At 46.3% G+C, this 15,005-nt stretch overlaps 1 protein-coding gene across 3 annotated transcripts in view; it reads left to right on the top strand.

Annotated features, from left to right (window-relative positions):
- The window catches only part of COL27A1 (collagen type XXVII alpha 1 chain), a 162,479-nt gene that overhangs the window by 43,343 nt on the left and 104,131 nt on the right, over nucleotides 1-15,005 (top strand). For all 3 annotated transcript variants that reach the window (XR_012838465.1, XM_075772219.1, XM_075772221.1), the window contains 5 exons: nucleotides 4,457-4,501; nucleotides 5,397-5,450; nucleotides 7,840-7,884; nucleotides 10,254-10,307; nucleotides 11,518-11,562. Coding sequence is in view for 2 of the 3 variants with exons in the window: in XM_075772219.1 (XP_075628334.1) it covers nucleotides 4,457-4,501; nucleotides 5,397-5,450; nucleotides 7,840-7,884; nucleotides 10,254-10,307; nucleotides 11,518-11,562 (243 nt within the window). In the remaining variant the exon portion in view is untranslated. The remainder of the gene's footprint in view (nucleotides 1-4,456; nucleotides 4,502-5,396; nucleotides 5,451-7,839; nucleotides 7,885-10,253; nucleotides 10,308-11,517; nucleotides 11,563-15,005) is intronic.

Here is a 15,005-nt window from a genome sequence, read left to right as displayed (position 1 = left end):
GACTCCCCTCCCCAGCAAGCCAATATTGACGTAGCTAAGCTGAACAGTTAAAATTAGCATCTTGTTTCAATCACTTTATAGTCAATGGGCCATTGAAGATATAGTGTTCTTCAGGCCAATTAGCTGCACACAAACACCTACTCGAGTGTGCTTCAGGACTCCGGGGAGAGAAAGAAGGTGTGGAGGAGGCCGAAAGAAACTCCTTTTCCATGACTGTTTGTTGTGTGCTTTATGTTGGAATCAAATTGCCAAGAGTAGGGGCTGGGTTCGTTTTTCTACTCCCAAGACTGGTTATGCTTGGGGTGCTGTGTGGAGCTAGGAGCAACAGAGTGATGAATTACCAATCTCTTGCTGTCACAAACAAGTTCTAACAAATAGGGTGCAAAGAATACCATTTTCCTGGTATAACAGCTCATAAAATAAAACCTTGCGGTTACGATCAGCAAAATGCAATGTCAGGAGAGCGAGGACTCATAGTGGAAAAAGTGGAGAGGGAATAGGAGATTGGACAAACGTTCCTGAGTCCAGCACATGGCCTTCACATCTGATTCTGTCTCCCCCAGGACAGGGCAAAGGCAGGGGGTACGCTTCTGTTTCTTCAAGTAATGAGCGAGTTGAATGCTGAAATTTTTCCTTTGGTGCAGCTTAAAAAAAACCACCTCCCAGTAGCACTAGTCTGGCAGTGGCTTTGGTGTAACCTGGCTTTTATTAGCGTCCTGTGTTAAGAAAAAATTTACAGCTGTTGGAGAAATGTTCGGAAAAAAATTTTTTTTTATCTGGATTCCCTGCTGGCATTCTCCCAGTGAAAATACGCTGGTGTTTGGCTGAAGGTGGGCAACACATCTTGGCTACCAGAAAACAGCAACGCCTTGGAAATGGACATCCCTTCTGCTCAGTCCATGGAGGGACTGTGAAAAGAGCTGCGAGGGCTTTGATCTGAACACGCCATGTAGAAACTTTCAAATAGGCAAAATATTTCACCAGGGGAAACAAAATACTTTCCCCACTAAATGAAACAACTGGTTCAGCAGCATAAGCTGGACACGTCGAGCAGCGTGTGGGTTTGGATAGCACGGTTCCTGCCGCAGTGCCTGCCTTGTGAATGCAGACCTTTGCCCTTTGTAGGATTGGAGGGTCCAACCTCAGAGCACCCTCAAAGTCAATTTGCCTGCACCCATCTACAAGTATATGAAACTGCCTTTCAAGCAGCAGATGTAATTCCCATCTCTCCACACAGAGCAAATGTTGGGATTGCTGACCAGCAGTTTTTGGGAACGGTGGCGGGACTTGGCTGTCTGCTCTGCCCTTCTCTCTGGTGCCCACAGGGTGTCCGTGGGCTTTGGCTTTTGGTTGTGGGCTGCAGACTACAGCGGCCTTGCAGATACAGCTCAGCAGAGCACTGCATCGTTGCTCCCAGCCTCAAACGCTGTGGAGCTGAAAATGGTTGTAGCAAAGTGCAAGGTTGTAGAAGACGGCAGCAGCGAGAGAGAGAAAGCTTCACTGAAGTCACTCAGGGAGTAAAGGCAGAGCTGGGAATTGGTCAGTGCTTCAAAACATCCTGTCGTGCAGTTCTCATGCGCTGGCCTCTTTACTCTTCACATTTCCTATCAAAGTGCAGGATGATCCTTTTTAGCCAGGAGAGCGGGGATTATAAATATCATCGCAGATGAGTAAATCCTTCACTAGAGTGCAATTTCCTTTCTAAATCACAGCCCTTTGTGTTGAGCACCCTGTAATCATCAGGAAGTGTTTGGATAAAAGAGCAAATGCAGTTGTTTTCATACCCTCTGCCCTGTCATTTTAGCACTATTTGAAGAGGATTTTAGCAGGTAAATACTTTCACATTGCAGTCAACTTTAGCATGCACAAGCTTTTCTGTTTTCTCCTCACTATAATTAACCTGAGACAGAAATAACTGCAGTATACTATAAAGAAACACACATTTGAAGCTTCCCAGAGCTCATTATAGATAGTGAGGAGGATATTTAATGGGACGCAACAGTAGTAGAGTGTCTACGTATTTAATTTAAGTGCCCTTCACTTACCATTATAGAGATATCAATGCAATGCGTGGTGCAGACTTTAGCTCAGGATGTGCTTTGAGCATCTCAAGGGGCTATCATCCACCACCTGCCTTGGGTGGACAGCACAGGCTTGGAATGCCTGTCCTGCCGGAACCCAGTCAGAGCAGAATGACTTGGAGCAGCCAAGCTCTAGGCACCTCTTTCTTATCACTGCAGAGAGCAAGACATGTCTAAGTGTTTGTGCCCATGGAAGTAGATGCTCCAGCTGTCTGGAAACAAAGGTAGTTCCTGCTCCAGGCTGTGGCTGGTGGAGCTGGGCAGAGGTCCCAGGAGGAAACCCTGTGGGCTCCAAGCTGAATCCCAGGGCATGTCTGGAGATGCTGAACCCAGGGCTGTTTCTGTTGGCAGCTCTCTCTGGAAGAGGTGAGGGCCAGAACAGACGCTCTCCGTCTGCACGACGCCCTGCTGGTCCACGCTCCAGGGGCGGGTGATACCAATACTGGGCCTTCTGCACCTGGGTGGGTCTGGACCTTCATGGCGTGCCTTCACCCTCAGGCCAGACACCCAACCAGGGTGGAGCATCCTCCTTCCTTTCTGCTGGTGCTGAACCTCTGTCAAGGAGCCAGGGAGAGGATGAGCAAGAGAGGATCTCATGGGGCAGATTCCTGGACAGGGGCAGGGAGTCCCATCTGCTGGTCCTGCTCCAAGAGCTGCTGAGGCACTTCCAGTTAGGAACCACTGGCTGAAGTGAAAGACTCACTAACAGTACTCACGACCTTCTAGGTGGTTCAAGGGCCAGCCGGTAGCCAAATGGTCTTTTAGGTCAGCCACCGCCTTCTCAGGGGGTGCAGCTCAGTCAAAAGATCATGGTGTGATACATCAGCAAGGTCAAGCAGGAGAGAATCGGTGAAAAGGGAATCAACATTTTTCCAGGCCAAAATATCTGAAATAATGAGCGAGGAGGAATGCAAAGGGGAGTGGGTAGTAGCCAGGATGGCTGAGAGCATTGCATACCTCCGCCAGCGAAGGCTTAGGCTGCAGGTCTAGAATAGCCCATGGGAAGAATAAAAAAGCTGTTAAGCAGAGGTGTGGAGCTGGGAGCAGAAACAGGCCTGGGTTCATCTGGTGAGTGAAGCGAAAGGCCAAGTCCTCGGCCAAACCAGGGTTTGGTGATGGCTTCCAGAGCAGGGGGATGCTCCCGGGGGGGTTCGCAGACAGGCGATGCGTGCCGGGAGCCCTGGCTGGGGACAGGGGCAGCAGCAGAGGCCGAATTACAATTAGCAGTTGTAACCCACCCTGAAAGCATTTTGTTATTTCTGTAGTATTTGTGCAAGGATTGTTTCTTTTTTATTTTCTCTCTCCGTTTGTTTCAAGTTAAATTTTCTGCTCCTTTTTTTTTTTTTAATCTTGCTAGTAGCCCAGCTAAACAGTCATCTCCGTAACTGAATTTAATCTTCTAATCTGCTCTGACTCCACTTGATGGAAATGAGTTTGTTTTAAATAGCTGAAGCAAGATAATAAAGGAAAGGGGGGAAAAAAAATCCAAAGTGCCTGTCACTTGCAGAATTTACTCGGTGTTTGAAGAGAGCTCTAGGTAAATCCTGGAGAAAGCAAACTCTCTTAAAATATATACTGATCAGTCTGCAGTTGAACAGGCTACTTTTGTCTCGCTCTAGTGTCTGCATCTCAAAAAAAAAAAAAAACCCTGACCTGAAAAACTGAAGCAGGTTTATGAAAGACCTGTGAGAATGATTTGAAGCCTGCAACACTTGCCAGCTAGCAAGCTGGATTAAGAAATTCATTCTAATTAATTCAGCAGAGAGCAGGTTGAGAGACAGCTTGCTCACCGTTTTGGGTAGCTTCATAGTGAAGGACTCTGGATCTGGTCACACCTGTAATAATCAGACTAGAAAAGTTGGAAGCTAGACAAATTCAAGGTAGAAACAAAATTGAAGTTTACCATGACAATAAATTTTGGTGGTTTTGGTGTTATTTTGGTGTTTCCTATGGCATTTCAAGTTCTAAAGCGAAAGCGAGCACTCTGAACTGAGTTGTGCAGTCCCTCAGCTGCCCAAAGCCAACATCTTACCTGACGAGCCTGTGGTTTCCTAAGGATTAAGGATAGCTTTGCTAAAGGTGTAGATTACAAATAGACGGATCTGAGTGTAGATACAACTCTAAGTCTGTTCATGGAGCAAGTCCCTCCTGAGTTACCACCAGGCCAGACCCCAGCGGGTGCAGGCTGCTGCTGCCACACCGCGTTGCAGCAGTCTGGGAATATCCACAGGGATTGTGTAGTGCTATCCCGTAGCTAAAGACCTGCTTCTCCTCAGAACTTTACTCCAATCTGCAAAGAGAAATTCAAACCAAAACCAGATTTTTTTATTGGTTTTTTTTCCTTCTTATTCATCTCTTCCATCCTGTTTCAACAGGGATATAAAGGCTACCCTGGACCACCAGGTCACCCTGGAGAGCAGGTGAGTCTTCCCAGTTTCCAACACTGAACCTTTAAAGAGGGGATGGATTTGCTGACTCTGATGCTAGTTTGGATCCTGGACAGCCTGCTCCGTGTGGACAGCCAGCTCCTTGGTACACACAGGGGATGCGCAGTGAGCTCCCGTCCCGCCGGCACCTGGGCACATACGCTGACCGAGCATCAGCAGGTTGCTGGGAGGAGACTGCCTTGGAGTTTCTAAATTTAATTTCTAATTCTTATTGCTCAACCATGTTAAGTTTACATGGTAGAAGAAATACCAGCTTACCCTAGTCCCCCTTTATTTTTCCTTTTACATTAATTTCACCTGGAGTTTACTAACCACATCGGATTAAGTACTAACATGTAATTCCCCTCCCAAAGCCCATTCCCCCTCTCCCCTTTTCTCCCCCCTCTTTATTTGGTTAAGTCTGATGTTTGCAGTTCAAGGAAAAAAAAAGGCAATGAATAGCAGGCCCTGTTAGCAATGATGTTAAAGGATATTATACATGAAGCCATTTAGTTCTGAAGAATTTTGGCAGTGCTTCCCCACCAGTAAAACGGTTCCATATGCCAGATATAGATGCAGCCTTACACCTTCTCTTAGCCTCCTTGTTTCAAACTATCTGCTGCTTTCACTGCAGGTGGAGGGAGAAGGAGAAATAGCAACACTTGCTCAATGCATGGATCCTATTGACTTGGCTTCTGCGTGTTTTCCCCCCTCATTAATTTATTCCACTGTCTACCCTTAATATTTTCTTCCTCTCTATAAATTTGCTTCAGGTTAATCCATTCCACCCTCCTTTCCCCCCCCAGCTCAAAGAACGAGGCAGGTAAAAAGCCTTCCCAAGTGTGACATTCACCTTACCGTCTGTGCCTTGTCTTTTTTCTTTCCAAAGGGCGAACGAGGACCAGATGGAAGTCCAGGTGCCAAAGGTTATCCTGGCAGGCAGGTGCAGTAAATCTCATCGTGCTGTGCACAGACTAGGGATTTGGGTGTGCAGGTAGCTAAATATATGCCCTGCTAAATACGTGTCCCACTAAAGACAGTGCAGACCTCTAGAACATGTCTGAATATTTTCCCTCTTCCCTCCCCAAGATGCTCTATCAATGACACGGTCTTTCAGCTCTGGGGGACACTAAGGTTGTTAGAAAGTATTTTATGCCTATGATAGATAAAACCTGAATTTCTATAGCAAAATCTGACAATTTTTTGCTTCAATATAACAACAGAGCAGAGAAACATACCTGCAAGCTGCTAACTCTCCACTTTTAGGTCTATTTTACATCTAATGTTGAACAGGTTACAAATCTGGGACAGAAGGCAGCATATTACTGAAATAAGATATTTAAATGAACTCTCATTAGTAAAATTCACTAGCATTATCATATATATACACATACATATAAATTATACATGGACTTTCTAAATCATATTTGCAGCTGCGAAAAAAGATGATGAAAGAAAGCCAAGTCTTTGTTTTCATTCTGAAAAAAAATTGCACAAAGAGAACTTTAGGAATGGAGGGGTGTGCAAAGGAAAATGGATCAAAATTGGAGACTTTATTGTCTTATGTTAAGATGCTGAGTAGTACTAAGGAAGAAAAGTAAGAGGAATAATTTGTAAGACTTGAAATGGAATCTGTTGGAGGGCAGAAGACCTGGCCCTGTAACATTTTACAGGGAAATGAGTTTGTTGTGGTTTTCTAAAATGGCCACATTAATGCTGGCTCCCCCCACATTTATATTCAAGTGCATAGGTAAGAGGCCAGGCGGCTGTCAAAGACCCCCAGCAGTCTGCCGTGAGCGTTTCAGACTTGTCATGAGTTCATATGCAAGTTTTTACCCAGATGTGTAGGTTATTGGACTAAATGTGAACTAGATATGCCGAACAAGTCTGCATTCCCCCTGCCTCGGACGATTTTAAATTTGAAATTAAATTGATACCTCGCTTAGCAAATTTTAGGTGGAATATACAGATGCACGCTGGAGAGTGCAGATGGTGGAACTGGATGAGGGTTTTATGCACCTGACTAAATGCTCCATTCATACTCTGAAAGGCTCTTAGAGATCTGCATGCCAAAGAATCTCCTAGGTGTGAGTGTGTGTTCGATGACTAACATGAAGCTGTCCGAGCTATATTGGACATACAAGGTTAATGAATGCTGTTTAGCAATTCACAGCAGTGTTCTGCCCATCAGATAAGCAGGGTGAAATCTTTGTGGTTGACATACGAAGAACAAAAGCGCTTTCTTAAAATGTGGTTTGGGTCTGGAAAGTGACTTTTTTTCCCCCTTTTTTTTTTTTTAAAAAAAAAAAAAAAACAGCTTTTTTGAGCATATCTGAATGCTGTGTGTATCCAGAATCAGAGCTGTTTACTTTACTGAGATTTTACTACTTGTTACTCCTGTCAGCTGTGCTGGCTCTGCAGCGCTATGGGAGAGAGAGCTTGGCTCTGTTTCGATTTGCGCATCATAGGCAGAATTGTTAACTTCACCCCGATGGCTGAAATCTTTGGATACGATGCATAAGCCAGGAAAGAGCACAACCTGACTTTCGGATCCCAGGCTGCGTGTGCAGTGCTGCCAGCTAAAGAAAATAGGGACTTAGTCTTTTCTTTTTTTTCTGCCCCCCTTCCAAAAAAGCCCAACAACATTTGTAACTAGAGAAAATTGATGTGGAAACTCGCTAGAAGACAATAAACATGAAAATTCATTATGAATTTTTACAGGGTTCTTTTTCACAGAATTTTAAGTGAGCAGCAATAGGCATAGAAGTAGAATGGGGAATGTATTTTCAATTCTTTCCCTAGCTGTTGATGCTGCAAAGGGTTGGAGATACTGCAGTACCTGCACTGCTCAGTGACTTCCTAGGCTGTAGAAATTAGAGGGGCTTTCTCATTGCATCAGGGCCAGCCTGCGTTCCCTAAACAGGTATTGAAATACATTGCTCATTCGCTATGCATGTGTTCAGTTAGGCAGGAAAATGAATCGAGAGCCGCCGGGTACAGAGCATCACTGTACATGGCATCTGAAGTGTAACGCAACCTCAGTGCACCCTGCTGCGTTGGTCGTTTTGGTCTTTATGATCAGAAATCTCTACTTCAACCCCGGGGAAGGCTCACTATGTGCAGCAGTCTCAGGTTCTGCAGAGTCCCAGCTCCCCAACAATGGGAGATTTGTTATTTGTATCATTTTGTCCTTTCTTCTCCTTTGTTGATACGCCTTGGACTCGGCACTGAAAGCAGAACCACGCAGGGACGGTGCTGGGGACTTGGCACTGCTCGTTAGGTTGAGTTAAAGCCTGTCCACATTTGTCTTTGTTTTTTCCCTTCTGTTCTAGGGTTTACCTGGCCCCATAGGGGAAGCTGGTCCAAAAGGCAGTCGGGTAAGCAGCCTTTCGTTTGTTTTTTCTGTACTTGTTTTTACCAAAGGCTTCTCAAGAAACTTTATGCTTAATTTTGCAATCCTGAGACTAGTTCCTTTAATTTCTTGGATTCAGGGGATTTGAACTGCGTACCGCTTGTTTATTGAAGCACTGCTAAATTTTTTAAATTAAACATGGAATGTACTAAGATCAAAGTTCACCAGTAGTGCTGATGATACAAACTCAACCCCTTCAGAGCTTGCATTGTAGGAGAGGAAAGAATGGCATACAAATGCCTACCAAAGACCAAAGCCTGGACTTTCTGCAAGCCCCATCTCCCAAAGGCCTCTTTAGTTTCAATAAGTGTGGTTCAGCGGTCTTTGACCATGCTAAATATGGGCTCTTTTGGGTATAGTCCTGGGTTTGGGAGTGATTTATATCATTATGCAGCATAGCAAGCCAGCATCTTGAAGCCATGTGCAAATACAAACATTAATATCTCTGTTCTGCCTGGGTTTGCTCACCAAATTGAATTGCTGGGGGTTCATTCTCACTGCAAAGGATTTTTTTCTATTTTTACCACCAATTAAGGCTCTCGTTAATCTCATTTTGCTCTTTTCCTGCAATTATAAATTCAGAATGAGATTCAGAGCCAATAAAATCCCTCCTTTCTCTAACACGTGATACTTTCTCTAAATGCCGTAAATTCAACCAGCTGGCTTTCATCACTAGGAAAACTTCAAGGAATAAACAAATGCTGACCCTGTAGCTAGCTGTTTTCCCGAGCTGGGAAGGGAGATGGCATGTTGAATGTTCTGCAGGAGAGAGGAAGATCTGAGATAGCACAGCGTGCTCACCTCACTTCTGCAAGTGCTGAAGTTTGCCCTGGTGCATCTGTTTCACTGGCCTAACCAGGACCTCGCGTAATTATCACATGATAGGTGTGCAGCATGTAAAACTTGAAAATTACTTTCTGCTTTGCACCCTTGAGTGCTGAGGACTGAAATATTTATAGCTACCCAAGAAAGCCATTTCTCAGTTCAACTGCAGTCAATCAGAATGGGGTACTAAGGTGAGATATCTGCATTTTGTGGGTTGAGGGAGCCAGCTGTGAACTCTCCTCCACCCCCCCACATCTATTTTTTTCTTCTGCAGGAGGTAGTTAGGCAGTTACATGGTTTGTCATGAGGTTCAGGAGGAAAAGGCAGACAATACCACGTTAACGTGGCTGTATTTCCCGGCTAGGTGTCATCTCTAAAGGGAGCAATGGACTGGTGAAAAAATTTGGTGGGGTTGACGCTAAGAGATTTAGTGATGATGGGGAAAGAAAGATGAGAGAAAATCAGTGTTAACACTTGGCTCTTGTAACACCGAGGTGCCACTGAGGGGGCTCCCTGCTGAAATTCACTTCCTCTTGATTCTGCATGTTTGGCACAAATTAGTCTTTTGCAAAGGACCAGCACACAAGGTAACTTTGTACTAACTGCTGAGCAAAGAGGATTAAACACAAGGCTTCGATTGTTGCAAAGGAAGGGAAGTGGAGCATTTGTGTCCTGTCTGAGCAGGATCCCAAGGCCGTAGAGAAACGTCCCATACTAGAAAATGCGATGCCTGCCGAGGACTGTGAAAGGAGCAGATTTTATGTGAAACGCGTTGGTGCAAAAGAGGCTTCTTTGCAGTTGGGTGTCAGAGGATCTGTACGTATGTGCAAGTTGAGCCTTGGACACCAATCCTAAGAGCCTGACCTGGCACGCTCAGCCTCTCCCTGCCCCGGCACAGCCCTTGATGCTCGGGTTGGCAAAGTGTTTGCAAAAGGTCTTGGTGGTGCAACAGAGTTTGGAGAACCATTTCTGATTTGCTCCCCTCTCAGCAAAGGGGTGGTGAGCAAGTTTGCAGGCCAGGGGAAGGTGATGTTTGCATGAGAAGGAGCCTCGGTGTGCAACTGCTGTGTGACATAAACAGAGAGGGATTGGTACAACAGGCCATTTTCACAACAGAGTTGGGAATGAGAGCCAGAGGCAAAGAAAGAGCCCTTGGAGAGATGAAAGGAGATGTAGGCATGTGCATTACTTTTGCTGTCACTCTTGCTAACCTTGAACCAAGTTCCGTTTCCCTCAGGTACACTCAGAGCCAGCCCAGGTAAGGTTTCTTCTTGCTGGCCTTTTCCTGCCCGGAGTCCTCATGATCCCTGGTGTGAGGGTATGTGCCCTTGGACTACATCGTGGAAGCCAGCACCATGCAGTCCATGGGCATATACACTTGCCTCAAGGTTTATTTCATCACGGCTGCCATTGACCAACGCTGGAGGATGCTCTGCTCTTCAGGAAAGACAGACTGAGTGACTGCTAATGGAGAAATGTAGTTGACTACTTGTTTCCTCTTTTCTTTAGGGATATATTGGTCTCCCAGGATTATTTGGACTACCAGGAGCTGATGGAGAACGAGTGAGTATTTTGTGAAGATGACCTTGATGTGTTGTTTTTTTAATACAGTTCTTCAGAGCCTGTTGTAACCTTCTCTATCCCTTGTTCCTGAGGAAAGTGGCGAGCATGTCTAATGTTTAACCATGCCTTCTCGAACCTGTTTCTGCCCTTGCATGAAGACCCGTGTCCCTGTATGATGTTGATATGCAGCTCAGGAAAATCTAGGCTTCAGACAGGGTCATCAGACCTCACTGTTGAGTAGGGAGTTTTTGTGTATTTTCCTTCACTTGCCTTCCTCCTCCCCCTTAACAGTTCACCTTAATGGGATGGGGATGGGGGGAGAATGTACGTGGAAATTCCCTGCTCCCGCAGGAGTGACTTCCCAGCCACAGTGTCCCAGCGTTTTGGGTGTCCAACTGGAGGTGTCTGGAAAGAGCCTGGCTCGTGGAAGGGACTTTCTGACAATGGCTTGTATTCCAGTTGCATCGAGCTGGGCAGTCAAGACTGGGGCCTGTGGACGGGCAGCTGTGGGTGCTGTTCCCGTGTGTCCCTCCTTCTCCCCATCCTTTTCATTGTGCCTTCTCCAAACCCATGTGTTCAGAGCTTTGCAGGACCTCCCTTGCTTTTTGCTCTTCTCCCCTGCGTCCCCCCACCTGCCTGAACTCTACCCATCCAAGGACCCCTTCTTCCCGCTGCAAGAGCTCCTAAGGAAGGTCGCTGTAAGATGAAGACTGTTTTATTCCAGCTTTTTCTCCCTCAAATGCAAGCTCCAGAAACAAGGGAGGCCCCGGGAGCGTGTGGGAGTGAGTGTGCCTGCCTGGGAGGGGACTGCCCTGCGCTCTAGAGTCACTGATTTAATGCTTGTATAACTAAATAAGAAACATAAACAGAAGTTCTCCAGCGAGTGCCTTGGCGGTGGCCTTCATTCAGTTCCAGACCAGTAGCTTAATGACTGCCCCTGCTAAGCACAGCTTCAGCCTGTTGCCCTGGGTGTGGATGCTGCCTGCGTGTGTCCTCAGGGAGGGCCGTAGTTAGTGGGTGAAGGTTAATTGTCTTCTGCTCTCGCAGCTGACTGCAAGTAGCTGACATTTTGATTCCTGAACAATGCCACAGTCATTAGCCTGTTTTGCATTCCCCTTTCTCTTCTAGTTTTGTTTTGTATTGTTGGTTGGCTGTTTGCTTTCTCAACCAGACCTATTTTTTTTTTTTTCTCTGTGTGTTTTCCTTGCAGGGGATCCCTGGAGTTCCTGGGAAGAGGGGCAAGATGGGTAGGCCGGTAAAGTTTTTCCTCGTCTATTATGCAGACCTTGTTGAATGAAACTGGAAACAAAACATCTGGCTTTTGGCTGGGTCCCTTCATATCTTTTGATGGGAACTAAATGGGGAGATCAAACAGACCTTTCCATGTCTCTTCTCAAGCAGGAAGAAAACTGAAGCTATAAATATTGTTTTCTTCCTGTTTTTCACGCTCTGCCCACTTCACAGGCATTTTTGTTCTTTTTCGCACAGTCTCCATGCTCCCTTGGATCCTACACTTCTCAGATTCTCTTCTGCAATGTCCTCCCTCTGGCCAGCCTCTTCCCTGAATGCACTTTTTGATTCCCTGCCATGATTGCAGCATCCCTGGTGTCTGCGCTCGCTCCGTCACATTTACTGCTCTGTGCTCCATCACCTCTGCTTCTCTTTTGCTGTGATTCTCTCCAACCCTTGTACCATCCCGGTTTGTATAATACAAGTGCGCTTTTGTATAGAAACCTTTTTGTCCTTGGTGGTGGTACAGAGTTAAAGCAGCAACAGGTCAGATGAAGACATGGTTGAGGGGCAAGGAGACCAGGTGGGTTGGAGAGCTTGGCCAGGAGGAAGAGGTGTTTGTAGGTAGGGCTGAATAGAAGGTGGAAACTGTGAGAGCTGCGTAGAAGAAGGGGGATTGTGCTGACTGTAGCAAAAAGCAAAATAGAAGCAGGTGGGGAACGTACTGAAATGAGTAGAGGAAGCAGAGAAAGGGCACGAAGGAAAGCCTTTCCCACATCAGCCTCCTTCCAAGCACTTCTGCGGGCTTCCTTTAGCAAAGTGTATACAGGTCCAGGAGCCAGCGATCAGGCACATTTGTACTCTGGTGTGTCTCATTGCTTTTGCACCTTGTCCTGCACGTTAGCCTGAGTTTCTCTCGATCTCCTGACATCATTGCTTTCACAGGCTCCTTGTAAAATGTCCACTCACCCACACACGGAAAAATCCAGCGCTTTCCCCTTGTCACCCTTGCATGCGAACGCGTGCTTTTCAGGAGTCCCACGCCTACCGCTCGCTGGTGTTCTCACAGTCAAAGCCACGCAAACATCCCGACAGTGCCACATTCATCCCGGCTGGCTGTTCTGTCCCTGGGATGGGAGGGAGGTTGAGCAGATTATTTCGAGGGGGGGTGGTAGAAATCTGTACCAGATCTTATGGTTTTGTAAGCCGCTGGTTTCACCAGAAATCTCCGTGATGAATAATTGCAGAGCCAGTTGATGTAACGATGACTCATTGACCAGAGTAAAACAAACAAAGCAACTGTCGTTAGGTACAGGGTTTCTGCTCTCTGCCTTGTTACTGCACAGAGTATGCTGGAGGCTCAAAGCGTTCCAGCTGTTGTTTGGCTAGCATTTGTAATCTTCCAGGCAAGAGTTCTTGTCTGGCGGTCACTGTTACAAACAAGGGGCTCCCCTGAGATCAGCAGGGAATCTCTCAACCGTGGAGGCATTTAGGCTGGGATCTAGAGAAGGGATTAAACGGCTGCGCGTGAGCACCTTTGTTCTACTCGGCTCTTTCAGAGAGTTTTGGCTCCATCCCCGCTTCATGATACCGGTTTTAATAAGAAATCTTGAATGGACTGATGCTGATGATTTGTACTTCCGAGCGTGAACAAAAAGATTAAGTGACATCCAGAGTTATTCAGGAAGTCACTGGGAGAATGGAAAGTAGGAACCAGCTGACCTGGTTCCCTTCCCAACACTTATCTCCTGGCCTCTGCTGTCTCCCAGCCGGTTTGCAGTGGTAGTGAGCCTGCTGTGATTTTTCTGGTCTCTCGCATCCCCATGCTGCTAGGTTTGCTGGCACGGCTACTGTTCCTGTTCTGTTTCAATGTTGTCATTGCAATGGAGAGCTCTTGGAAGCCCTTGTTAGCTACCATCCAAAGCTGGTAAATGCTCTGCAGAGAGGGAAGGAGTTGGTATCAAATATATTTCTACCTAGTTTTGTTCGGGATGAGAGACAGCAACGGATTAAGTGTTCAGCAGAGGAGGAGCGGGGTTCTGGGGGAGTTTGCATGTGACACCGTGGGCCTCCGAGAATGATGTAAGAGGGAATGATTAAAATAGAAGAGCTGGACATGAGTCAGATCTTGAAACCCTTCCAGGGAAGTTAATTTTTGCAGAGCTGTGAGGGACACGGTGAATCTGTCGTGGAAACAGCTGACTCCACCTCCCGCTCTGCTCTCCCTGCAGTGCATCAGCGACATAGGAGGCAAGTGCATTTCTAACGTATGGGCCCTGGGGAACTCTTGAGCAGGGAGAGGGTTGGGACGGGCTAGAGGGAGAATTATGGTTAAAGCGTGGTGCACTAGGGAGGCTGAAATAACACGAGTCTGTACGTCTCTGGATCTGCTCCCTGGTTTAGTGGTAGGCTGGAGGCCTGGAGCTGAAGCGGCCAATTGCTTAAACCTTCAGTCTTGCCAATGCAGTGGCTGAGAAGAATGGCTTTTATGGTGTTTGTGGATTTTTATGGTGTTCAGTTGATTAGCTGGCAAAAAAAGAAAAAAAAAGGATCAAAAAAGCCCCATTGCTGTGAGGGCAGCAGGGCTGTGGTCTGCACCGAGCTGGGGGGAAGGAACGAGAGAAGCTGTTGTTACCCTTTATCTTGGCATGCAGAGGCAAGGTATCAGTCCTAGTTCATCTTTAGAAAGGAGGTGACCCACAGGAAGAGGAGATATAGCGAGGAGACAGCTTCCAGAAGCACAAAGCTGAAAGTGATAGGAATTTCTTATGGGAGATGGGTAGCTACAAGCAGAAATGTCTGCCCTGCAGATTATATTAAACTTCAAATAGAGTGTAATATTTTGAGACGATCTCAAGCCCTGTTGAAGAAAGAGACTTAAAGGCAAACTTTCAGGAAATATATCCAAAGAACTTTGAGCTCTTTTTTTTTCATCTTTGGTATTGATGTATGCTTGTATCTCTTTTTTCCCCATAAGAGTATCAATACTGCACTAGCTGCACTATTTATGCCTGATTTTTGCTTACAGTGTGTTTAATTAGTAGTATTACTTTAAAGGAGATAGAAAGGAAGGAGCAAAGTTTAGTTCCAAGACATACTTACTAATTCCTGGGTTTGTCTGAGGTCTGTTCACAATTTAGCCAAACACAGCTGTGATTTCCTTATATTCTTCTGAGAACCTGTTGGTGCTGCTGGTCCCATGCCTGGAGCTCAGTTGAACGCTCACAGCCTCGCCATGTCAGGTGCCATGCAAACACTTTGTGAAAGAGAAGCCCCAGCCCAAAGGGTCCGTCAGGTTGGATTACAGAGCAGCACAGCACCATCCCCAGGGCTGGGAGGTTTAGGTAACGGCAGCATGAGCTGATCATTAATGCCACAAGCAGGAGTTTTGGCTTCCCTGCCTGTCAAGCTGTGCTCATGGTTACTGTTCTGGGTTTTGGTTTTTTTTTTTTGGCCTCCTGTAGCTTG

The sequence above is a fragment of the Balearica regulorum genome, chromosome 20, assembly GCF_011004875.1.
Source record: "Balearica regulorum gibbericeps isolate bBalReg1 chromosome 20, bBalReg1.pri, whole genome shotgun sequence".
Lineage (NCBI taxonomy): Eukaryota > Metazoa > Chordata > Aves > Gruiformes > Gruidae > Balearica > Balearica regulorum.
Note: the sequence above shows the minus strand (reverse complement) of the source record. Positions and strands in the feature narration are given on the sequence as shown.